General features: G+C 41.0%; 1 protein-coding gene across 1 annotated transcript in view; it reads left to right on the plus strand.

Annotated features, from left to right (window-relative positions):
* Nucleotides 1–2,197: 2,197 nt before the first annotated feature.
* mtmr11 (myotubularin related protein 11) overlaps nt 2,198–26,501 on the plus strand; it is a 36,602-nt gene continuing 12,298 nt past the window's right edge. The window contains exons 1-9 of the mRNA XM_034289093.1: nt 2,198–2,848; nt 12,084–12,153; nt 20,084–20,220; nt 20,506–20,575; nt 20,818–20,957; nt 21,182–21,266; nt 25,104–25,251; nt 25,421–25,508; nt 25,683–25,771. Of these exons, the coding sequence (XP_034144984.1) occupies nt 2,795–2,848; nt 12,084–12,153; nt 20,084–20,220; nt 20,506–20,575; nt 20,818–20,957; nt 21,182–21,266; nt 25,104–25,251; nt 25,421–25,508; nt 25,683–25,771 (881 nt within the window). The 5' untranslated portion in view covers nt 2,198–2,794. The remainder of the gene's footprint in view (nt 2,849–12,083; nt 12,154–20,083; nt 20,221–20,505; nt 20,576–20,817; nt 20,958–21,181; nt 21,267–25,103; nt 25,252–25,420; nt 25,509–25,682; nt 25,772–26,501) is intronic.

The raw sequence follows: 26,501 nt of genomic DNA on the forward strand, positions 1-26,501 counted from the left end.
ATGAGCTGTTCATAGGCACCACACAATATACCACAACCCCATGAGATCCCTTATTGCCCATGCGAATAATAAACATGCTTGTCATCTTTATACCATGGCCTTTAGCCAATCACTTTTCAGGAATTGAAGAATGCTGTTTATAATCAAGCCATAAGGCACGAGGTGTGATATATGGCCATGGGCTGTCGTTGAGCATGACACAATGTGGAGTGTCCGGATACTGTATGTTCTCTGCCTTCGGGAAGGATTCAGACCCCTTCACTTAATCCATATCTTGTTGTTCGACTTAATTTATAATTAATTGCATTATTTTTTGCCATCCAAATTATAACACAAATAGCGAACACAGTTGTAGAAAATAAACAACTAAAATATCTCATGAACTTAAATATTCAGACCCTTTATTCAATACTTCATAGAAATGCCTTTGGCAGGGATCACAGCTAGGAGTCTTCTACAGGCTTTGCACACATGGATTTTGGCAGTTTCTCCCATTTTTCCTTGCAAATCATTTCAGGCTCTGTCAGGTGAATAGTGATTATTCAAGTCTCCACACAGATGTTCAATGGGGTTCAAATCTTGGCTTTGGCTGGGCCTCTCAAGGAAATTCACATACTTGTCCTGAAGACACTCCTCTGTTGTCTTGGCTGTGAATTTTGGGTTGATGACATACTGAAAGACAAATCTTGGCCCCTGTCTGACAAACTGATCCAGAGTGCAAAGTACTTCTTCAAGGACCTCTGTTTTTTGCTCTATACCTTCTTCCCAAAATTCTGACCTGTTTTCCAGTCCGTGTCGCTGTGAAGCATCCCCATAGCAAGATCCTCCCACCACCATACTTCACTGTAGGAATGGTATTAGGTGAAGAGCAGTACCTTGTTGTTTTTTTTAACTTTGTACATAGACCTAGTGCTTTGCATTCAGGCCTAATAGTTTGATTTTGGCCTCATCAGACATCTTTTTCCACCTTCTTTGATTCCTTCAGATGGCATATCATATGCCTTTTAATCTGTCTAGCCACCCTAAGGCTTGATTAATGGATTGCTGCAAAGATGATTGTCTTTCTGGTAACTTCTTCCATCTCTGCAGAAAGTTGGCCTATAAATCAATAAACACATCTAAATCCTCCAAAATGCTACATTAGGCCATTTCTGATTTTATATTGTTTTCTTACTGTATGAAACCACATGAAATGGAGAAATGTAAAGTGATTGTGTTAATGTAAAACCATACATTTTTAAAGACTTCAATATAAGTACATTACACATTATAACCCATACTATAAACTGGGTGGTTTGAATCCTGAATGTGGATTTGCTGACAGGCTTGTGTTATAGACCTAAATGTAATCAATTGTACTTGTTTTGTCTACACAGCACCCCATAAGAACAAACTGAAACATATTTCTTGAAATTTGTACCAATTTACTGAAAATAAAAAAACGTAAATATCTCATTGACACCAGTATTCAGCCCCTTTGCCATGACACTACAAATAAAGCTCAGGTGAATCCTGTCAACTTTCAGCATCAAAAAGACCCAAAGCCCACCAGACAAGGCAACGTATTTCCCAGATGGACTCCACGCCGCATATAGTACAGGACTTGGAGGATCCTGTAGGAATACTGCAGCTAGTCTTCCGGGAAATAAATCCTGCATAAATCAGGAACTAACCTCAACAAAACGGCACCCTAAACCTAGGGGATATTTATAAGAGGAGATTCCTCCACAAGATTTTCAGGACAGTGTATCTACATGAGACATTTACTTTTTGTTTTAATTAAATAAAGGAATTAAATCAACAGGCTACACTGAAGTAATTTATCAGACGCTCTTCCAAAGCGATTTACTAGAACAATTTGTGTTAAAGGGGCAATATGTACCAGATGTTTAATGTACCAGGCAAACAAAAACAAGCAAACATTTCCTGTTGACATCAACAGTTTATGTTTCAAGTTAAAGTTTCAAATATTTTTCTACAAAATTAATCAGTGATTGACATATTCCATATTTTAACTTTCTTGCCGATCTGTCAGTTTGTGTTGACTCCTTATAGGGTACTTGCAGTTTAGAAAATAGCGTCCTTTATTGTTTAGAGGCAGGATTCTGCACATTGCCCCTTTAACTGTCTCACTCGAAATTAATTATCTCGAGGTGAAGAGCAACCACTGCTTCGTGGGTTTGCGACCAACAATACTTAGTAACAGATGTGTAACCTTATTGAACTAACCAGGTGTGATGAAGAAAACGTACCTGTAACGCCTTGAATCTGTTTTTGTGAACACATTTCTTGGAAAATAGCGATTGGGATCCTACTGTATCTACCCGTTGAGATGTGATTTTTCACACTGCTAGCCCTTTAAGAGACTCTACCGCACCAGCTTTTTTCACTGCTGTGTCATTTTCATTATGGCGAGGGAATAGACAAATGGAAGCAAAGGGTACCAGATGAACACATTTATTCCGGTATAGTGACTAACAACTTAGAAAATATCACTGACGGGCGGTACGCTTATTTGGGGCGTTCTCTTCAGAGTTTATACATGGATGCTTACCACAATGACACACATGAAACCAACGACATTAGTTTACCAAGTATTTTACAGAGAACACCTCTGTTCTTTATGCCGGTAATGCGGGGTATCGCTGACAACCCTCGAAGAAAGTGGACCGTTTCTTATGATTTCCTGATATGGAGCGAAATAGCGAATAAATCCCTGTTCTTATAGCCGTCAAAATAGTCGCAATTCAACTAATATATTTCGTGACGAGAGATTTTTATATTGGACGTGAAAATGTTAACGGGATCCAAAACGACGTTTAAAGTGAGACAAATGCCAGATATGAAGGTAAGCTTTCGACTCAGTATTTACATCTGTTTCTCTTCGTAATCGAAAAGCCTGCTGTATGGTTGAACTTATCAGGGGAAAACAAACCACAAGTGAACTGTTGAACACTTCGTTTCTTTATTATGGCACCATATCAACAGATGTAGGAGGTGTAGATCTTTTTGTGTCCAGCAACGTTCATTTCAGTTGTCAGATAGTTAGATATATTAAAAGTCAACTGTGGGATTCCAGGAAATATTGGAATATGTATTCGTGGATAAACACATTCCACATCCAAGACTGAAGACCTTTCTTGATATTGTCAGGGCATGAGGGGGATATTTTGTTTTAACGATTCTTTTCTTTCTTTTTCTTTCAGCCTCATACATGGTAGCATTTTCTTTTTGATGCACTAGGGTTCTTTATGAGGATGGAGGCCCTGATATTCTCCCTTTTTTGTTTTGTTAATTTGGTTGTAATTCATATGAAAATATTCATTACATTTGCTCGCCATGAATGATTATCGATAGACGTATTGACAGAAAGTTGTTCTAATGGAGGATCAAACCAAAACCAAAACCCTACAGTGGTATACAGTCCAATATGATCATTAAATGTGTAATTATGATAGACTTGGACAAGTAGGAATAGCAAGAATACCTTTGATCACATGCATGGAGCTATTTCATTTTCTCTTTAGTATCTCTTACCAATACTTCAGACACACTGTTGTGATTATAGGCATGGGTGGCCAGGAAACAATTACACAGGGAGCTGTGATCATTACGTACTATGACTTTATAATTCAATGGGCCAAGACAAAAAAAGCTCCTATGGTTCACAGTCACCATTGTGTCAGATCTTTTATCAAGTGCTGTGACCTTGACTTATTTTGGTCTGCCTGCCCTGGTCTACATTGTGACTGAGTTTTCAGAACAATGGGGAAAATCCTTTACCTGTTGAATGACATTGAACATATTTTGTAAAGCTCAACTTTGAAAAGGTCTTTGTAGTTTAGCATCCCTACTAACTGCAAGAAGTTCTAAAAGCCATCTCCTCTACTTCTGAAAATTGTTTTAACCATGTCCTCTTGAAAATGGAAGCACGTGCGTGAACAAAGTTGTGGCTGAATGGTAGAAAAAGCACTGAGTATGCACAAAATATCAATGTCAATACCATCAAAGGGTTATGTTTCTTCTTTTGTGTTGAGTGATTATTAAGTTGATATGACTAGATGATGTGTAGAGAAAACATGTAGATATTTCTTTAGAATCTCCCATTTTCTTCACGCGTGCTTGTGCTCTTTGTGCAGCTCAGCTTTTTCTTTCGGGTTATTTTGAGCGGCCACAAGGGAAACACTAACAGATGCCACAAAACTCCACCCTCCGGCGTTGCTGCCTGAAATATGAAGGGGGGTGATGTGCACAACATCTGGCTGTTGGCATGGAAACAGCAGTCTGAGGAGCCACGGGAGTTTCTGAATATGATTATATGACTAGAAAATGGCATCAGCTATAGACTGGATATGAGGAGAGTTTGCCTTTCATATCTAGTGGCACGTTTATCCCCCCCCCCCCCCCCCCTCTGGTTTCCCACACCTGAGTTGACATGCTGGATCTCTACATAACATACGTCTGTGGGCCAGAATCTGGAAGCAGTCGGTCTGCCACACAATACAAACTAAGCCCCACAGTAGTGAAAACAGAGTCAGAGGGCTCGGCTCCGTTCAGAGTGTCTGGAGATCCTAGAGGGTTGACAAAAGCAGGCCAAAATGCTAGAGACACACCCAATCCCATAGGACCAATACCTCAGATCCTGAACCAGTTATGTAACTGCCAGTGCTTCCCACGAAAAGAACAAACCAATGCCCCTATCTCATTATCAAACAACTTGTCATACATTGGGGAATCAATAAACTCTTGACAACAAGCATTGGGCACAAATTGTTTAATGGTTCTGGCACCGTTCACCAGGGAAATGGAAAAATAAGGCTGGTAGCCTATGTTTATCTGTTTCATGTGTCTAGAATGTTTTGAACAACACCCATTGTGGGTGAGTATTTAGAATGTTTGTTAAACAAGAATATCATTTACAACAGTTGTGGAAGCATAGCTTGTTTATAACGTTGACCCACATTCAAAACACTATCTGTGTACTAAAACAGAGACAGTTACAAATAGTAACACAACCTATGTACTGACGCAGAGACCGTTACAAATAGTAACACAAAATATGTACTGAAACAGTGGCAAAGAAACACAGACTCCCAAACAGTGCTCCCTCTGTCAAATGCCACACTGCCCTGTGAATGAACTTTGAACACTCCGACAGAGAATGCATCATGAAATATATCACCAGCTTCCTCAAACTAGATGATAGATACACAGGCAAATGGAAAGGATGTTCAAAAGAATATTGGGATAAAAATATATGAACAACAAAGCATTTGGATGTGATATCATTCAGGGCAATTCATTAGCCACATTTATGTAGCGGTCTTGAGAAGACCCAGGTTGTTGCATTGCGAAATTTCTTAACTACCAAAATGCCCCTTTTGAGTTGTTTTTGAATTTCATATTTTGCAGGATTAAATCACTTAAGATTCATCATCTTGTTCTCAAGAGATGACAATAAAAAATAAATAAACAATACTTAATAACAAAATAGTATTGCAACTACTATGTAATAATAACAATAATAATAATAATAATAGTAATATAACAGTTGAATACAACTATCAAATCCAAAACAAAAGCATTTATCAACTGCTGCTGTACTATCCTAAGGGATCACAATGTTATGCCCAAGAGAAACTTTAGATAACACAATCAAAATGTTTTTACAATTATATTTTGTTACTGTGTGGCCTTTTATCATGGCAGTAACTCCTAGCACGGGAGAGTTCGAAACCTGGACATGTCCTCGGAAGCACATTCCGCCATGACACACTTGGAAGAAAACACTAAGTTGAGCTTTCAAGTGCCACCCCTGCCACAGTAGAGTGTGGCGTGTTAAGTCAACCCTGTATGAACATCCCTCCCCCAACATGCACTGTGCTGAGCTAATTTGTACCACCCTCCATGTGCTCGGCATGGTCAGAATGTAGCAACCAGGATAAAAACACGTTCTAGAGCCCCTATTGTTTTCTTGTAATGTTTCTTAGCCATATGTATTAGGTATATATACATTACCGGTCAAAAGCTTTAGAACACTCCTGGCATAGAAAGCCAAGGTGTCAGTGAGTACACTGGCAGACCCAAAGACACAACAGAATCAGAAGACTGGTTTCTGAGACTCCACAGCCTGTGTGATAGACGGCTCACAGGACAACAGCTTCAAGCACAGCTTAACACTGGTTAAGTAAACAAGTCTCAGTTTCAACTGAAAAGAAGACTTGGAGCAGCAGGATTGACAGGTCGAGTGGCAGTAAGAAAGCCATTGCTAAGATGGCAAAATAAGAAAAAGAGGCTTGCCTGGGTCATGAAGCACTGCCAGTGGACTACTGCAGACTGGAAGAAGGTGTTATGATCTGATGAATAAAAATTGTAATTATTCGTTTCATCATGCAAGGTATTTGTATGTCGTCAAGTAACCGAAAGGATGGTTCCTCAGTGTATGATACTGGCACAGAGTGAGTATCAGCCTGAACCAAAATGGCTACTACAGCATGTAGCAGCGCCATGCAGTACCCTCTGTTATATGCCTATTTTGTCAGGGCTTCAGCCTACATCAAGATAATTACCCAAAACATACCTCCTGGCTAAATCAGAACTACCTTACAAGAACAAGACGGTAGGCTTCAAATCACGGAATGGCCAGGACAGTCTCTAGACCTAAACCCCATCAAGCTGGTTTGGGATGAACTGGGCAGAAGGGTGAAAGCAAAGCAATAATATTTATGGGAACTTCTGCAAAAGTGTTGGGAAGAGCTTTCCGGACAGTATTTTATTTTCATTGTAAAAAGAATGCCACAATTGTGTTCAGCTGTTATGTCTGCAAAAGGTGTCTGCTTTGGTGAGTCAAAAATGTAGATAAAATGTTGTTAAACAAAACAATCAAAACAATAATTCCTTTTTTGTCTCCAATTGTTATTTGTTCTATGCTTTAATTGTAAAGAACATAAAGACATATACAGTGTGAATTTTTATAAAAATATGTATACTAGGAATTGTATAAAAGTGTCCCCCTTTGAAGGCAAAAGCAAGAGGCAGCATTAAAGCAAAGCCATGGCTCATAACAGGACCGAAACGGTTTTGAGTTTCAGGCTGACTTTTGTCTGGACAAAATTTGTTTTTCCACAAGTTGCTCCAAATGGGGAAAGGGGGAACATTTCAAAGTGAGTCCATCATTGAAGAAAATACCTCATATCCTTATTGTTCACATTTTTAGAGCACCTATGACAATACTACAAGCTGCCTCATTGATGTGAGGAAATACCACAGAAACAAACAGGCTAACTTCGCTCTGCAGCAGTCCCACATGTTGAAACAGTGTTTTTAATTACCTAACCAGTAAATTGAACTTCCTGACCTACACACAGGCCCCTTGTTGTGCTTGTCAGCTAGGCCCATTCAACCTACGGTGTTAGGTTTTTGTGGTATTGGACTGCCACATTCCCCTGCCTTGAGTTTGGCCTATTTCAGGGACAGAGGAGGTACGTTCTCCTCCCAGGAGCAAACACACTGCAGAAGAGGTTTGGCTACGGTAGCAAGGGGAAGCCATGAGCGATGGAAACTGCAATGGGCTTAGCTCTCCCTGAGGAGAAAGAGAAGGAGGGCAGTAGGGAGGGAGAGGTGGTTCAGGGTAGACAGATGCTGTGAAAATTATAGAGCACACCCAGAAGCCACACAATGAACCAGAAGTCAAGGAGTGAAACCTCAGCAGAAAATGGGGTTATTACTTTTTGGATGCATTTCAAATTTGGGAATGTTCTCCTCTCCCTCATTGTGTCAGGATTTTAGTACATTTTCATGTAGAGATTTTCAAATCTCCCTTCTCTGTTTTACTCTTATTTTATCAGCTCTGTATACTCTTTCTGATGACCTGTTTTGTGTTTGTATAGTAATCCTAATGTATTGACTTGTTGCTGTTGTTTATTTCATTCAGTAAAAATAGTAACTTTTTCATCCCCAAATACATTTGATGTATTCCTATTTCTATTTGTTCACTGATTGCCAGAATATAACAACAATAGAAGATATCTCAAAGGCCCCGAGACAAAGTACTTTAATTTAGGTAATTCACTAAGGCCGGTTCAATGAACAAAGCTTATAATATATTCTAAATATCCAATAAAGTACAGATTTTTTATTCTGTTTGTTTATGGTAGGGTCGCAGAAGGGCTATTATTGCTACTAAATATTGTGTTAATTCATGTCAAACCAACCCTAATGTAAGGAAGCGATGTGTGCACACAGGCAGCAGACAGACAGGCTGCCCTTGTACAGTTGCCTAATGACAAACGTTAATCCTGCTTCTGATATAAAACAATTTAAAAAAAAGTTTGTGCTTGGATATTGTTGTGCCACTGTGTGTATAAGGCCAGAAAACATCACATTGTATGTGTTTTATTTTCAGTCTGTACGGCAACAAACGTGAACATTTTTTAAATGTTCTACAGAAAATCCCATTGTATGATTTTTAAGTAATTAATTTGCATTTTATTGCATGACTTAAGTATTTGATACATCAGAAAAGCAGAACTGAAAATTTGGTACAGAAACCTTTGTTTGCAATTACAGAGATCATACGTTTCCTGTAGTTCATTACCAGGTTTGCACACACTGCAGCAGGTATTTTGGACCACTCCTCCATACAGACCTTCTCCAGATCATTCAGGTTTCGGGGCTGTTGCTGGGAAATACAGACTTTCAGCTCCCTCCAAAGATTTTCTATTGGGTTCAGGTCTGGAGACTGGCTAGGCCACTCCAGGACCTTGAGATGCTTCTTACGGAGCCACTCCTTAGTTGACCTGGCTGTGTGTTTCGGATTGTTGTCATGCTGGAAGACCCAGCCACGACCCATCTTCAATGCTCTTACTGAGGGAAGGATGTTGTTGGCCAAGATGTTTCCACCTCCATGCTTCACGGTTGGGATGGTGTTCTTGGAGTTGTACTCATCCTTCTTCTTCCTCCAAACACGGCAAGTGGAGTTTACACCAAAAAGCTCTATTTTTGTCTCATCAGACCACATGACCATCTCCCATTCCTCCTCTGGATCATCCAGATGGTCATTGGCAAAATTCAGACCGGCCTGGACATGCGCTGGCTTGAGCAGGGGGACCTTCCGTGCGCTGCAGGATTTTAATTCATGATGGCGTAGTGTGTTACTAATGCTTTTCTTTGAGACTGTGGTCCCAGTTCTCTTCAGGTCAATTGACCAGGTCCTGCCGTGTAGTTCTGGGTTGATCCCTAACCTTCCACCTTTGATCATTGATGCCCCACAAGGTGAGATCTTGCATGGAGCCCCAGACCTCAGCTAAGCATGGCAGCCAGATATTCCTCAGTGTGTTGTGTCCAAGAATCATGGTAATCGTTGCCAGATACCACACCCCATTGTGCCTTATTGCTTAAATGTATATGCTGTATATTTACAAATATATTCAGTGCAATTGGAAAGTATTTTGTTACGTTACAGCCTTATTCAAAAGTAGGTTACACAAAAGTAGGTTACCTTTTTCCTCATCAATCTACACACAATAATTGCAAATTTTTACAACTTGATTTGAGCCCCCCCTGTGTTCAATTTAATTGATTGAACATAATTTGGAAAGACTCACACCTGTCAATATAAGGCAGAATAGGGGAATGGGAGAAACCCCCCAAAATGTATATGATTGTGCTAACATCATTATGGGGTATTGTGTGTAGATGGATAAGGAAAAAAATATTTTGTAACTGTAACTAATAAAATGTGGAAAAAGTCTGAATACTTTCTGAATTTGCTATATATTTTCAACACGTCAGAAATAAACCCTATCTCCCTTTATAGAAGCAGACATAGCTCATACAATTTTAGAATATTGCCTTTCTCAGAAACTGGCTACATGCACACCACCAAAGACATAACATACTAAGGTCTAGGAGTAGAGAGACAACTGTGTCAGGACTAGACACATTAGGCTACAACCAACTACATATTACACACCACACAGTTTGGCTGTCTTACATATATTATGCATATGCATTTCTCTCTAGTAATGTAGTTTATCCCTATAATCCTTATTTCTGGACTCAACCATATGGAGTTTATTTTTCTAGGCAAACCTAAGATGTTTTAAATATTTCAAACCAGACCCTCTCCACCAAGTGGAAACAAAATATGGCGTGTTTTGTGATGCTGGCTATTAACTACTTCTTTGAGTTGCAGATTTTAAGACAAAGTATTTTGTGTTATGTTTGTGTTAATTGACTGATGAGCACAAACATATTTTGTCTGTCCTTTTTCAACATCTGAAACATTTTGAAAATATTTTGTAGATTGTCAACGAAGTATTCTTGGCTACTAGCTAATGTAAAATTTTGTAAACAGTGACATGAAACTTGTCATGACCAGTCCAATCAAAGCTTTGGGACATATAAAAGATTCACATGACGTTATGACAAAGTTAATGTGAAGAAAAAATTGCCCAAGATCCACAGCATATCTCTGTAATGTGTTGTAACGACTTGGGCATGTTTGGCTGCCACTGGAGCAGGCTCACTTGTCTTCATTGATGATGCAGTTGCTGTTGGCAGGAGCAGATTTAATTCAGTACAACTCTTTGTTAAAGAACAAGCATAAGCCTCCAAAACCCACTGAACAGTGCTTAATCAAACAGCAAGGCTGTAACCCTGAACATTTATTTTATTTATTTATTTTAGGCCAACAGGTTGAAAGTTCTTAATTGACCCAGTTAATCTCCAAATTTCAATCCAATCAAACTTTTAGAGTGTAAAGCCATATGAAAAACCAAATTCTTCACTTTCCCAATATATACAATGGGAACTGCATTTTGAGCTCATAGTGTGGAAAAAATATTTTATGACTGCACTGGGCCTTTAATAATGGACGTCTGGAAAGCAGAAACCAAAAATCTTGTAAAGTTTAAGTGTTCTCCCTTGTACTTTGAAAACAGGATTGTTTTTCACCATGTCATTCTGCTTCAGGTCCTGGGTGAAGAATTGGGTCAATAGAATTGATGGAACTATAACCAGATTTTGTCTTCTGTTGTGATGAAGTCAGGGATAAGGTTAGCCCAATTTCTGTAATTTTGGTTAGAGGAGATCTGGTTGGTAGTTTGGGGTTGGGGCTTCTGTCACACCCACTGCATCTAAATAGAATTAGTTTGAGAAATGAATTAATCACATGGCTTGACATCAGATTAATGTTTTCGTGGTTAATTGAAATGCCATGTTAGCCTGAAAGCCAAACTAGTATATAGATAGGTGTACACTTTCTGTTATGATTTTTATTGACGTTTCCCATTTCCTACTGTCTATCCTAGCATAATTCCAAGGTTCATCAAGTTTTTAGGTCTCTGTAGAAAACATTATCAGAATATCTGTTTCATAGATAAGTGCAGTTTAAAACTTATTTTAGAGGCATCGGTTTGTCAGGCTTGTGTGAGACTTTGGCTAAGGTCAATCTGACTGAAATCTGAAAAAACTGTTAGAATTAGCATTATTTTAAACTGCTAAAAATTAACATAATTATGAATTGTGGCCCTGTAGGCTGCCAACAATGGCTGAGTGAGGTGTCAGTAGCTTTAACATTCATTGTATGCTTTGATCTCAACCTTAATCCATTTCCCTGTTTATATATTTCACCATCTGATGGGTTAGTACTAGCAAACAAACAATTACTTTTTTCAATCCATCAGCCTCTTTTGTTTGTGTGTATTTAGGGATTTCTACACTTTGTAAATGGTCTCATGTTGGGGTTGCTAACTGACTTTAAATGGGCCTATACAGAATGTGCTAGCATCTAGCCATAGGTCTGGTAATAGCAAAATGTGGTTCTGTGGGACATGATTATGCTGCAAGCAGAACAGCCTGGAGCACTTTAAGACTGCATTAAATCATACAGTACAGAGGGAAAAAAACAAATGAAACATGGAAACTAGAAGTCTTCACAGACCAGTGTGGGATTGGTTATGGTTTTTGGGAATGTAGTTAATAAGGCCTTGAGTTAAAGCAAAATTGCATGAAAAGGAGTTGGTTCTATATTTTTGTTTTAAAGGATGCAGTACTATCAGCAGTTCTCTGTCCCCCAACAGGAGAGGATGCTGAGTCACAGTGGCGCCAATGCACGGGGGAGAGACATGTTTGGACTACGCTGCTTACCAGGTAAGACCTCAGATGAATGTGATACCAGGTAAGACCTCAGATGAATGTGATACCAGGTAAGACCTCAGATGAATGTGATACCAGGTAAGACCTCAGGTGAATGTGATACCAGGTAACACTTCAGATGAATGTGATGCCAGGTATCACCTCAGGTTGACTGTGATACCAGGTAAGACCTCAAATGAATGTGATGCCAGGTAAGTCCTCGGATTAATGTGATGCCAGGTAAGACCTTGGATGAATGTGATACCAGGTAAGACCTCAGATGAATGTGATGCCAGGTAAGACCTCGGATTAATGTGATGCCAGGTAAGACCTCAGATGAATGTGATGCCAGGTAAGACCTCAGATTAATGTGATGCCAGGTAAGACCTCAGATTAATGTGATGCCAGGTAAGACCTTGGATGAATGTGATGCCAGGTAAGACCTCAGATTAATGTGATGCCAGGTAAGACCTTGGATGAATGTGACACCCATTGAGACCTCGGATGCTTGTGATGCCAAGTAGGTCTGTAGTCCATCTTTAAAAAGAATAGATTAAAAAATAAATGATATGGAAGTAGATGGGCATGTGAGCACGTTTAGAAAATATATCCAAATCAACTTAATTGGTTTGATTTTACTGAAAGGTGACTTGGCCATTCAAAATAAACATGCTCACACATCTTAACTACTTGTTTTTGCCTGACCGCATAAGCAGAGCCAGCTAAGAAGAACGAATGTCTCTTACTGAGTGACTGACTGAATGCCTGAATATCTACCCCTTGTTAAATAGCGTAGTGGTTAAAGAAGTGGTCTTGTGAACTATAGGTCCTGAGTTTGTATCTCCTCGCAGGCAAAGTAAGCATTGCGAATTATTCCATATTGCCGAAAACGTCGCTGGCCGATATACGGTTATATTGCGACTGTTTCTGGCATGGAAAAGTTAATCTTCAGTCCCGCTAGAAATTGCTCAATTCTTATGATTATTTTTAGGAAGTTCGTAGATACTAGTAAGCCTATTACTGTCTAATAAGCTGTTCAAACAGCCAATGGCAAAAGCTAACAGCTCATAGATGCCATTTCTGGTGGAGATAAACTTAATAAAAAACGTTAGTCAGTTTAACACAATGCTCAATAGTGTTTAGCAACTGGCGAAATGCATAATGCCGTGGCGTTATGGTTAAAGACAGTGCCTCTCACGTGGAAGGCTCAAGTTCATTTATTTATTATTTATTTATTTTATTTCCACGATTCTCTCGTTGTTTCACTTGATGAAAAAGTTAGTTATCGTCACCTTTGTTGATATTTATTGTATCAATGTAATTCACGAATGAAAGAAAAAAGTATGTTATGCCTTGAAAGAAAAAATACATTCTTATGCCATGAAATTAAATTGCTTTGGCAGACTCGCTAGCAATTGCTCAATTTCTATGACTATTCCAGTAAGATACTAGATATTATTAAAGCCTATTACTGGCAAATAAGCGGTTAAAACGGCCAGTGACAAAAGAGGACTGACATACGTTGAACATAGAGCTCTGTGTTGTAGTGGTTAGCGACACAGCCTTTCACGTGGGTGACCTGGGTTCGAATCTCAAGAGGGCTTAAACTAGCCTTGCCTGATTTCTTTTTAATCTAGCAGTGCCAAATGTTTGCTTCAGTTGGTAATGGTTGTTTAAAGGAAACTGAATCGTGGATTACTGTTTCTCTTGGCCCATGGACTACTTTTAGGGGAAGGAACCAATTAACATCAAGTTGAAAAAAACTTGATTCAGTACTCGATTAAGGCAAGTCCACACTCATCTCTGTGAGATTTGTGTCATTAAAACCTAATGCTGAGCTACTGTAACGTAGCCTCTGTGAGAACAGTGCTCTCAGTGTGCTGTGGAGTGCGGCAGGCTCCTGCTCCTGGACATAATCTCGATGTCAGCAGCGTGCCGCGGTAGGAGCTTTAAACAGGAATGTTGGCAGGCCAGGGCCCTTCGAGAGCCAAGCTAATCTTTAACGTTTCATATCAGCAGTTATCCACTGCACCTCTGTGGGATCGGTGTGTGTTCACTGTCCCTTTCACTTTCAGCTCTTTCAACTCCCAGGTTGTATTACTGCCCTTGAGTCACCCACGCCCTCACAGCCCTCACAGCCCCCATGTTTCCCACTTCATTCGCTTCTTCAGTCTGATCGGGATTTTTTCAGATATCCCAGTCTGTTTGAGGTACCCAGTGGTTCTGTTTTTGGATTGTTTTGTTAGTGTACGTGACTGTGAATGTCTCTCTCCCTCACACACACACACATCTGACCTTCTACCTTTTTCACTCTATAGTTCTGGCAGATTTGAAACCCTGCTAGCCATGGAAAGCTGGCTCACGTTAGTCCTGGTTGGTACACCGTGTGAATCGTTAACGGGGGTATTTTCAAGAGGTGTACTGTAAACTCTGCACGGCATCCACCCCTTTCTCAGATAACCCTGGGACATGGGACGTGGGAAACCAGAGCAGGCTCCAGGGGGTGAACGGGTCCGGGCAGCACAATCAGCCATGGGTGAACACATAGATCATGTAGCTTTTGAATGTGAGGGGCCCACCTACTGTAGATCTCAGACAATGATGAGTGGACAGGACACTCTTCACAGTATGACCACAATCCTCTGACCCATGCGCTTATGTTATACTGGATTTGGTTCGGTGTCAATCATTGGATGGTCACCTCTGGCCTTGCCGAGTCACAGGAAAAGAGCAGGCCTAAAGAATAGAAAAGAATTAGTGTGGAATTGTTCTGTTCTATGCTGAATGTCCTCATAAATGCTCAATTAGGATAACAGACTAACGGCCTCAAAAAGTAGCAAAAGAGTTTTGTGCATTTTTTAGTGCCGAACTTAGGAAACCTTTTGCCACATTCACTCCCAACAAAAGGCCAGAAATGTCTGCCCTGCACGCACATACAGTAAGAACAAAATCGAAAACAAATGTGGCTGGAAACAAATTTAGTGTAAGCATGTTTGCAGCATGTGGTTCATATCACATTCAGCTTTATCCACTCCTGCCCATCTCTCCGGTTGCTCTAAGCTACTGGCAGAACACCTTTGTACAAAGACAGTCACCGTGGAGATTCCATTTTTTAATACCCTCTTTTTTACCCTATTTTCTCCCTTCCACAAATTTGTCCAATACATTGCTGAATCTAAGGACCTGCCTCATTGCAACAATTCCCATGGGATTCAGGAGAGTTGAACATTGTGGCCAGCTTTCCACATAGGCATTCACAACAAACTATGTTGCATTATGCAAATACTGTTCTTTAACTAGGAAGTCATGGTGGTCAACGAGTGTGTGGGCATGCTCACTCACCTGATGACTTTCGTTAGCTGTGCAGGTATCCAAGCCGCCTGAAGGTGTCACTAGTGGGCAATGAGACCAGGAAATCCCTTAAATGTCCTCCGTTTCCCTGGCGATGTTGGCCAATATGCATCACCCATTCCCAGCCTCTCTTCAGCTAGAGTCAAAGGCAAAACTATAATCTAGACTGTGGTTTGCTTGGTGCTATGAAAGAGGGCCTTAGACCACTGCGCCACCTGGGATGCCAGGTCTGGTTTGTTAGATATTTGTGTTTTTGTGTATTAGATTAAAGCTTCTCTGCATGTCATTGTGTCTGTGTACATGTTTTTGTGTGCTAGAAAAGGTAAGGGAGGGAGTTTTATTGCTTTGTGTCTGTGTGTGGTGGGGCATACACTTTGCAGGAAGAAAATGTAACTGTTTAAAATGCTAAACCGCCAGTGTCATCTCGTAAACAAGCTTCACTGTTCAGAGTATTGACTGTGGCAATTGTGAGCTTACCATGCTGTGTGAATGTAAACTACCTCCAGTCTAGAACTTCCAGAAACAGTCACTTCCTGTCCACGCTCTCACATCGGTGGGCCTCGATGCCTGAGGAATGTCTTTAGTACTCTTATACCCTAGGGAGCCATAAATTGGAGCAATAAGCCTGATTGACCACAACGTATACGAGGCAATCCTAGAAACAAAGACTCATTTGTGTTTGAAACCTGAAGTGTCATTAGGGCGCCTGGTGCCAAAGTTTAATTTGTAGCTTTAAATCCAGGACCTTAGAAACAGAAAAACTTGCGCTGATGGTTTGTGACTTTGATCCTGCATTGCAAGACCAAAGTTGGCGTAAACATAGTGTAATGGCAGTGCTTTGATTTATTTCATTCCTCAGCTAACACAGCCCAAAGATATTGGAGTTTTACTGAGGGATGCTTTGAAGATTTCTTTGTAGCATTTGCTTGGCTTTGGTGTTAATCTCAGTTCCTCTTGTACAATTGGCTATTACTGACTTTGAATTTCAACCACACTTCCTCTTGTGATAGGAGAAACAAGAATTTGATATGTTCAATTAATGTCTTTGTTTCAACATTCAGTATCCCCTAACATATTCTCTTAACGGATTTACACATTTGGCTATCAAAGGAGATTGAATTGTACCACAAAATGTACATCTCTGTGCAGACATTTCTGACTAAAATGTTGTTTTGAAGGAAAACAGCCCTGTGAATCACCAACCAAAAACCTTTTATGATAATAAATACAGGAAAAAAACATCTCTCTACTTAAGATGTGTCTGGCCAAACACTACCCTTTCATGAGACAGAAGGGGCATTTTTCTCCCGTACACACTACTGGAATCTGTTGCCATGGAAACAAGTCTAGCTGGCAAAGGCTTTGTTTTGCTGTGAGAGTGCATTAGAAATGTGCTGTCTCAGTTTCTATTCTGTGTTAGAGGGCGTCTGTGCTTAAGTGTGTTTAAATGGAAGATGTTTCTGGTTGAACAGGGAACATTTTTGGAAGTTTGTTTGGAAAGTACTAGAATCCTGAAATGTTTTTATTTTCAAGCTTGAACAAAACAGACAAACTGACAATTTTTTTTTTAATGCGTTGAATTACAATGCACAATAGCATTAACATAATAATATTATGATGTGTATTTATGAAAAATTTGATTTAAGAAGAATTTAAGAAGTCCCACAATACAAGTCCTAGAAATGTTTCGTAATCAACTCAGTGTTTGCAGTGTTGTCTATATAAAGACTGAATATTCCTGTATTTGCTTTAAAAACACCTCTGGGATGAAGCCATTAAGCAACAAAAGATCCAGAGACAGCATCCAAGAGGGTCAACTGCTGTTTTTGATGTCGTCTACTCATAACTGTATAATGACAATTAATGGACTGTTTAGAATTTCTGGGTAGCATCTGGTCATAGAGAATGATAGAAGCCTCTAGTGCTGCGAAGGCTGTAATTAGTATACTGAGTGGGACTGACAACTTCAATTGCTGACCTTTCTGATGATGGCTGAAGTTGAAGTGGAGCCATCAGCCAATTCATTAAGTAGAATATATACTACTGTACTTCTTCTAAATAGAGATTGCTTCAATAACATTGCCCATATGCTCACAGAAGCAATAATAGGAAGTGTATCTATCTCTTTTGAAATTATGAATTCATAAACATTTCTTGTATTAAAGCGGGAATCACTGGTCGAAACAAAAACATAGCATTTTCCCCCTACTGTTTCTGCATAAAAATGAGTGTTTATCCATCCTTTGTTGTTATTGATTTAAACAATATGATATTTTACATTCTACTGGAGTAAAACAGTTAAACCCTGATCATGAGGCATTTATAAATTGTATTTCCCCTTCAAACATTACATGTTAACTTTGACAGCCCCAATCCTAAATTATAGCACAATAAGGACTGCTGCGGCATGTTTTAAAAGAAAATATGATGATATTGAAAGTCCATCCCATGGGTTTTTCTAAATACCCAGTTATACCACCCATGCTCAGTACTGAGTCACAGCACTGTAATGAAGCCCTGCTACACAGGGAATGGGATACAGTTCAGTCGGGAGAACCCCACTGCAGATTACCCAGGCTGGTTCAGTGAAGGGACTGGCGACTAAGGAGCTGCTGGAGGAAATGCTGCAGGGAAAGTAATTAAGACATTGGAAAGATTTGGAAGGCAAGGAGGAGCCAGGCTACTTCAGGAGCCAGGCTAGTCATACATTGTTGTAACCAATGATGTTTTGACATTGACTGATTTTGCCCGGCTAGTTCTGCATACAAGGCTATTCCCAAAGAAAGCAACATCTGGATGGCAAACTTCAAATGTGTTCAGTGTTTTGATCTTTGAAGTCGTATATTTATTTTGGCCATGTGATGTTTATAGCAATTCAGCTTTCAGTTGGAAAACTTCAACATGTTTAATGTTTGAGAATACAACAAAACAAATGCCTGTTTCTTTTTGTTTGTTTTCAGTTAATCGCTTTATCGTCTCAAAAAATTTTTACTACAGCAATATTAATCTATTTTATGAGCAGTCATTGTGTCCATAGTTCTGTCAATCAATAAAAAACACAAACATGTTATAAGGACCATTCAGTTGTCAATGGCCATCTGCAGTACCCCTGTCAGCCTTCAAGTTAAGATAATCAATGAGAGGGGGCAGCACTGAGCTAGGTTGCAATGTCACATCCTGGAGTGCAGTAGCTCAAACTACTGTATACATGGTTTTATCTATGAAATGCTTAACCCAACTTCCATGGCTTCAAGTTCAATATGAAGTCTTTACCTGAGAGTCAATGGCTTTGTCCCAAGGGAATAGCACTTTGATAATCTGAGAAATAGATGAGAGTATAACACTTCAGTAATCTAAGAAATAGCTGAGAGAATAACACCTCGATAATCTTCATGCAGAAGTTGTATACATATTATAACACTTAACTATTGCCCTCCCTCTCCCTTCGCAGGCTGGGAGAGGCTCTGTACTACATAGAGCCATGAACTCTCTGCCACCCCGGGTAACAAAGGCTGGCAATGAAATCAGATTGTAAAAACATATAAAACAGCACAGCATATGTTATCATTAATATTTACCCCATGACAAGTAGTCGTTGCTTCAACTGCCGCTAATGGGGATCCAAATGAAATACCAAACACCCTCCCTCTAACCGAGGACTGTAAAACAGTAAATAAAATACCAAACACCCTCCCTCAAACCGAGGACTGTAAAACAGTAAATAAAATACCAAACACCCTCCCTCAAACCGAGGACTGTAAAACAGTAAATAAAATACCAAACACCCTCCCTCAAACCGAGGACTGTAAAACAGTAAATACAATACCAAACACCTTCCCTCTAACCGAGGACTGTAAAACAGTAAATAAAATACCAAACACCCTCCCCCTAACCGAGGACTGTAAAACAGTAAATAAAATACCAAACACCCTCCCTCAAACCGAGGACTGTAAAACCGGAAATAAAACACCAAACACCCTCCCTCAAACCCAGGACTGTAAAATATTGGGACAAAGCCATTGACTCTCAGGTAAAGACTTCATATTGAACTTGAAGCCATGGAAGTTGGGTTAAGCATTTCATAGATAAAACCATGTAAACAGTAGTTTGAGCTACTGCACTCCAGGATGTGACATTGCAACCTAGCTCAGTGCTGCCCCCTTTCATTGATTATCTTAAGTTGAAGGCTGACAGGGGTACTGCAGATGGCCATTGACAACTGAATGGTCCTTATAAAATGTTGGGGTGTTTTTTATGATATGTTAACAACCATCTGAAACTATTCCTGAGAAAATCCTCCGGCATTAAAAAGGACCCTTCTCACACCAGCCACATGCTGTTAATTTGCCTTCCGTCAGAGAAAGACTGAACATATTAACTAAATATATAAGTAATCTAAGTTTATTAGTATTGATACTGTATTCCATTGTGGTTATTATTATTATCTATTTTCAGGAGGAACTGGCTAGTAGCAATGTTGGTGTGTTGTTTACCTTGTGTCCTGTTGATACGATTATTAATAAATGTAAACATGCAGAAGTGACTGGATGTTCTTCATTTGTCTACGCGCTCACCTGTCCTGATGTGTTCCCAGGTGAATGTGTTCTCCAGAGGGCTGTGTTGGTGAGGAAGAAGCTGACTGCCAAGGAAGGGGGCGGATGGCTGTCCGGGACTCTGTTCTGTACCCACTTCAGAGTGGCCTTTGTGCCTCAGGACTGCCCCAAACCTGACGTGAGATTTGGACATCACTCTAATGGGTTATATGGGATTATCGTTGCTCTAAGAATCATTAAACAACCCTTTTTTCCAAAAAAAATTCCTTACATCTAGAAACATTTGCTTTAAGAATAGCCACTGTCTCCAAAAAGCGTTCTTCAGATCAAAGTGATTTTCGGTAGAACAATCATTGCAATCATCATCATCATCATCATCATATAGAATGTTTTCAAATAACCAAATTTCAGACAAACTGACCTACGGTATATTTCTGCCATCTCTCTAAACCTCCTCCTCCAGGACAACGCAGACCCTGTGCTCCTTGGGGATCATGACGTGGCACTGGCCTCCATTGAGAAGGTTGTAGCTGGTAAGACTCCTACAATTCCACTTTCATAGTTATAGTGTGCCCCAAACCCCTTTGTATAACGAGACCCATGAGAGGCTTGTAAAATATATATGAATATCTAAATATCAGCCCATGGTGTTATGTCTCTAAACCTAATTCAAGACATAGACTTGACCCTGGATGTGTTAGCTGTCACTAATCAGTGGTGTGTTGTGGTGTAGATATTTGACTGGCTGCAACATGGCTGTGTGTAATCTCAACAGTGGGCCCATCCCGGACCAAGCTGGTGACGGCTAACTCCTCTCTGAAGTTCACTCCCGAGGAGCTGGTGTTGTACTGCCGTGACCTGCGTGTTCTCTGCTTCCTCTTCGATCGCCTCACCCCCGACACACAGGCTGTAGAGGTGTGTGTGTGTGTGTGAGAGAGTGCTGGTATACCATGTAAAGCAAACGTAGCACTTGAACAATAACCATTATGCCCAGAGCTTCCTTATGTCAAGGTTGGCTTCAGATTCTTGGGGATTTGAATGGCAGTTCTGCACCAGGCATCCAGGGTCTCCCTCCATGTTGAAGGCTGATGCACGTTGTCATGCCGATCCGCAGACTGAGTCTGGTTGTTGCTCCTCAGATAACGTACACCATTGCCAAGACCTACCAGCCAGTGAAGCCAGGGACGGTCCTGTCCTTCCAGAACGCAGCCCTGGGTAGTGTGGGTGAGTCACATGCTGGACCACTTTCTTTGACAAGTACGGATAATTGAATTCATTCACGCGCACACTGACACACACAAACAGACATTCATGTCCAATATGTAACCAGAGGAGGGTTCTGGGTCAGAAAGAGAGGCTAGATTATGTGGCTGGAAATAAATTGCTTTTATATTCAGACTCTTAAGATCTCCAGCTTAGAGGTATTTTCTCTGGCGCTCAAAGATCCCCGCATAATGAAGAACAAAAGTAAATATATTGTTACTACAGCACAGCAAAGCTATTCCTATGTTGAAATAATTAAATTGGTTTATTAGAGTTTTCTAACACTTTACTTTGCGTTGCTGCTGTTCAAATTGCTGGACTTTTAGGCCATGCATTAATGGAAACTTACATGTGGAAACAATTTTGCTGGTTACAAAAACATAAGTTAGCGTTACAGCATCATTACAATGTATACCTGACTGAATAGGTCACATAAAGAAACATGAGCCGTTACTGTACATCATGCTCAGTAACGCCGACGGGGGGGACAACCGTGAATGTGGGGGCCCATTTGGTTGGCTTACATATTATTATTAATTTGTCAGTCAGTGTTGTATTCAGTACTGTCGAGAAGGTTAACAGTTTTTAAACAGAAGAATTGCATTGATGAAGGGATTCATGTTTTTTACTGTTTTCTTTTTTAGAAAGCATTATGATTAAACCCTTTTCTGTAAAAATATATGTACCCTAACACCTACAGCCAATCAGAGTGATACCCTAAACACCAGTGCCAACATAACTTTGTTAAAGCTGCACTAGATAGGATTTATTGAGAAAAAGTTATTTTGTCATTTTTGGAGCATGCCGCTACATCCCAGCCAATCCCGTTCCAGCCAATTGCCTTGGCTTATTTTACCTGGATTATATTACATATAGCATAACTATGCTGTAAGGGGCGAAGTTTGCCTACTGTAAGAAACTATAATGGCAGCTAGAGACCAGGAAGACAAACCGTCAGTCCCTCCCTTGTCTACTACAGCATACACTACAAAAATAGCAAAGTGAAAAAAGGCTTAGACCAACTCTCTGTAGCTATCTATCAGAAACCCTAAACTAAGATTAGCAAGGCTAAGAAGAACGTCGTCGAATTCTGAGTTAGTGCTTTTTTTGGAACAGGTAATTTCATTTTTCATATTTTTATTCGGAACGTCATTCTCTATCGGGCATTGGTGCAGAATCGCTTTCTGACGGATAAGTAATTAACCAATAAATGTGTCTAACTACAGTACTGTAGCTATCTGGCTAAAACATTGCCACCATGCATCCAAAACTAGGAGCACAGAAATCATCTCATCTTCATCCGCTTATCTGGCATCGGGTCGCGGGGGCAGCAGCTCCAGCAGGGGACCCCAAACTTCCCTTTCCCGAGCCAGATATGCCAGCTCTGACTGGGGGATCCCGAGGCGTTCCCAGGCCAGTGTCGAAATATAATCCCTCCACCTAGTCTTGGGCCTACCCCGAGGTCTCTTCCCAGCTGGACGTGCCTGGAACACCTCCCTAGGGAGACGTCCTGGGGGCATCCTTACCAGATGCCCGAACCACCGCAACTGGCTCCTTTTGATGCAAAGGAGCAGCGGCTCTACTCCGAGTTCCTCACGGATGGCTGAGCTTCTCACCCTAGCCCTAAGGGAGAAGCCAGCCACCATTCTGAGAAAACCCATTTCAGCCGCTTGTACTCGTGATCTTGTTCTTTCGATCATGACCCAGCCTTCATGACCATAGGTGAGGATAGGAACGAAAATTAGCCTTCCGGCTCAGCTCTCTTTTCTTCACAACGGTGCGGTAAAGCAAATGCAATACCGCCCCCGCTGCTCCGACTCTCCGGCCAAACTCCCGCTCCATTGTCCCCTCACTCGCGAACAAGACCCCGAGATACTTGAACTTCTTTACTTGGGGTAATGCCTCATTCCCTACTCTGAGGAGGCCCTCCATCGGTTTCCTGCTGAGAACCATGGCCTCAGATTTAGAGGTGCTAATCCTTATCCCAACCTCTTCGCACTTGGCTGCTTACTACCAAGAACCCAAACACAGCTCTCACTTTGGACGTACAGGGATTGGATAGCCCTCAGAAGGGACCTCCTCACCGCATACTCCCGCAGCACCTCCCACAGTATCTCCCGGGGGACCCGGTCATATGCCTTCTCCAGATCCACAAAACACATGTAGACTGGATGAGCATATTCCCAGGCCCCCTCCAGGATCCTTGCAAGAGTAAAGAGCTGGTTGGTTGTTCCACGACCAGGACGGAATCCGCATTGTTCCTCTGAGGTTCGACTATCTGCCAAACCCTCCTTTCCAGTACCTTTGAGTAGACTTTCCCAGGGAGGCTGAGAAGTGTGATAACCCTGTAATTGGCACACAACAAGGGAACCACCACCCCGGTCCACCACTCCTTAGGTACTTTCCCCGACTCCCACACAATGTTGAAGAGGCGTGATCTGGACGGATCTCGTCAATCCCCGGAGCTTTGCCATTGTGGAGTTGTTTGACTACCTCAGTGACTTCTGCCATGGAGATTGACGATGCTTCCCCATCAGCCTCCAGCTCTGCCTCCACTATAGAGTGCGTGTTAGTTGGATTTAGGAGTTCTTCTAAGTGTTCCTTCCATCGCCTTATTACCTCCTCAGTTGAGATCAACAGTGTCCCATCCTTACTGTACACAGCTTGGATAGTTCCCCGTTTTCCCCTCCTGAGGTGGCAGACGGTTTTCCAGAAACATCTTGGTGCCGACCGAAAGTCCTTCTCCATGGCTTCCCCAAACTCCTCCCACACCCGCTGTTTCACAGCAGAGGTCGCAGCCCTTCGGGTCTGTCAGTACACTGCAACCGTCTCCGGAGTCCTCCGGGATAACATATCCCGGAAGGCCTCCTTCTTCAGTCGGATGGCTTCCCTGACCACCGGTGTCCACCAGGGTGTTCGAGGGTTACCGCCCCTTGATGCACCTAAGACCTTTAGACCACAGCTCCCCGCCGCAACTTCGGCAATGAAGGCTTTGAACATCGACCACTCAGGTTCAATGCCCCCAACCTCCACAGGGATGCCAGAAAAGCTCAGCCGAAGGTGTGAGTTGAAGATCTTTCGGACAGGGGCCTCCTCCAGACGTTCCCAGTTCACCCCCACTGAAATGGAAGGACAAATCTAAAAGAGAACGTCTAAATATCTGTAGCAGTTCAGTAATGGCTGATTTGGACTGAGTAGGTTATGAATTGAAAAGATGTGACATAATTAATTACCTGTGTTGAAAACAAAAGGATTTGAATGTGGCCTAGTTATGAATTAAAGTATTAAAGAATAAAATGTTCATGACTTGTTTTTTATTTACTATAAAAAAAAAATGTGGCCCGTGGTTTGGGTCCTAAACGTTAAATTCTGTCCCAGGCCCTGTCATTCCTGTTCGTGTCCCTGATCATGCTATGCAATACAACTTTATGCTACACTGGCCATAATACAGGCAGCTAGCTGTCAGGCATATAAATAATGTAAAGCCATCTGAAACAGGTCACCCTGTTGAACCCTGTCAAATGTTCCAGCATGGTCAGGATCTCCTAAGCTCAGCGCTACATTGTCTAGTTTCTACTCACAGTAGTCGACCACAAACTACTTCTACACACCACAACCTCTAAGATTCCATTCACACCAATATTCCCTCACCAATGTGACTGGAGAAGGTTTTTGATAGAGAAATAATGAATTAATGGGAATACACAGTGAATCAGCATGAATCAGTTTGAAGTGGAGTTACTCTAAAGGGACACTAACTCTCTCCACCACTTGTCCACCTGCCCCCCATCCCCACAGAGATGAAGCAGTTTCTAAGCAACCGTAGGCGTGACGCTCACATGAACTGGTTTGACAGTTTGTCAGACTGGGAACAAGAGCTGGAGAGGACTGGGGCTCACGGCTGGAGAGTTAGCTCTGTCAATGACCGCTTTGAGATGTCCACCAGGTAGCTCATACACACACAGCCAATTGCATGCGTGGTTTATCTGATTTTGGAACTGAAAGACCTGCTCAGTGCTCATAAATTTAGGATACCCCCTGTGAACTAGCCTGAAAAAATGCCCATTAAACATGTCACGTTAGAGGGACGGTCATTTTCTTCCGTTTCATATCAGTTTGCCCAGGTTCAACGTGGTCCCTCAAAAAGTTCTAGACACTGAGCTGAAGAAGACATTTGCCCACTTCAATGAGGGACGAATACCTGTAAGTAGATCTCAGCCACTTATCGTGTCACCTTTGAATATCCGTCACCCCAGAATACTCCAATTAAATGGCATGCCCATGTCAGTGAGAGCTCACTGGTGACTTCCAAAATATGTCCAAAAGCCACTACTATTCAGACCATGTTGTGTCTAAACCTGTGTTGTTGTGTTAAAGCGTTGGTGTTGGCGACACCCTCGGGGCAGTGATCTCTTACGTATGGCCAGCTTCCAGAACAACATCTACCACGAGAAGGATGACATCAGGTGTGTGTTTGTGTGTCGCCGGTGTAATGTTGATGAGTGAAATAAAAAAAAGGGAATGCTTTATAATGAGGTAATATATGCAGTGTTTCTACAGTGAGTTATGAATAACTTATTGACAGTATATTACTAAGGTTCCACAATCAACCATTGACAATACGATTATTTAGTAACTAAGATTCAACTGTTCAAAGACAGACAAAACAGTTATAAAGTAACTAAGATTCAACTGTTCAAAGACAGACAAAACGGTTATTAAGGAACTAAGATTCAACTCTTTAACCACTGACAATATGGTTATTTAACAATACATTCAGGTTCAAGAAATATACATTAAATGCATTTCTACATGGTTAATAAATGGAAGGGGCTCACTAATTTGGAAGAACTGATTAGTTAATGCACTTTTTTGACAAATTGTTTATAATGGACTTATAATGATTAAAAGACTTAAGCCATTTATAAACCCTATACAGATATGACCATATCGTAAAGTGTTACCAAAAATGTAGCATTTAAAATACAACATTGTAAGAAGACATTCTGGAAAAAGCCACCATCCCATTTATAATTCTCGTGTCATATTGTTACAGAATTAATTATTTCATTTTCAGTAACTTATTATCTAGTTCTCATGGTTGGAGTTTTACAAAGAATTGAGTAAATGTTTTCATCACCGGAACATTAGACAAGTTTCACAGCAATTCAGGGCCATCAATACAAAACTGGCTGA

Source organism: Esox lucius, chromosome 20, assembly GCF_011004845.1.
Source record: "Esox lucius isolate fEsoLuc1 chromosome 20, fEsoLuc1.pri, whole genome shotgun sequence".
Classification (NCBI taxonomy): domain Eukaryota; kingdom Metazoa; phylum Chordata; class Actinopteri; order Esociformes; family Esocidae; genus Esox; species Esox lucius.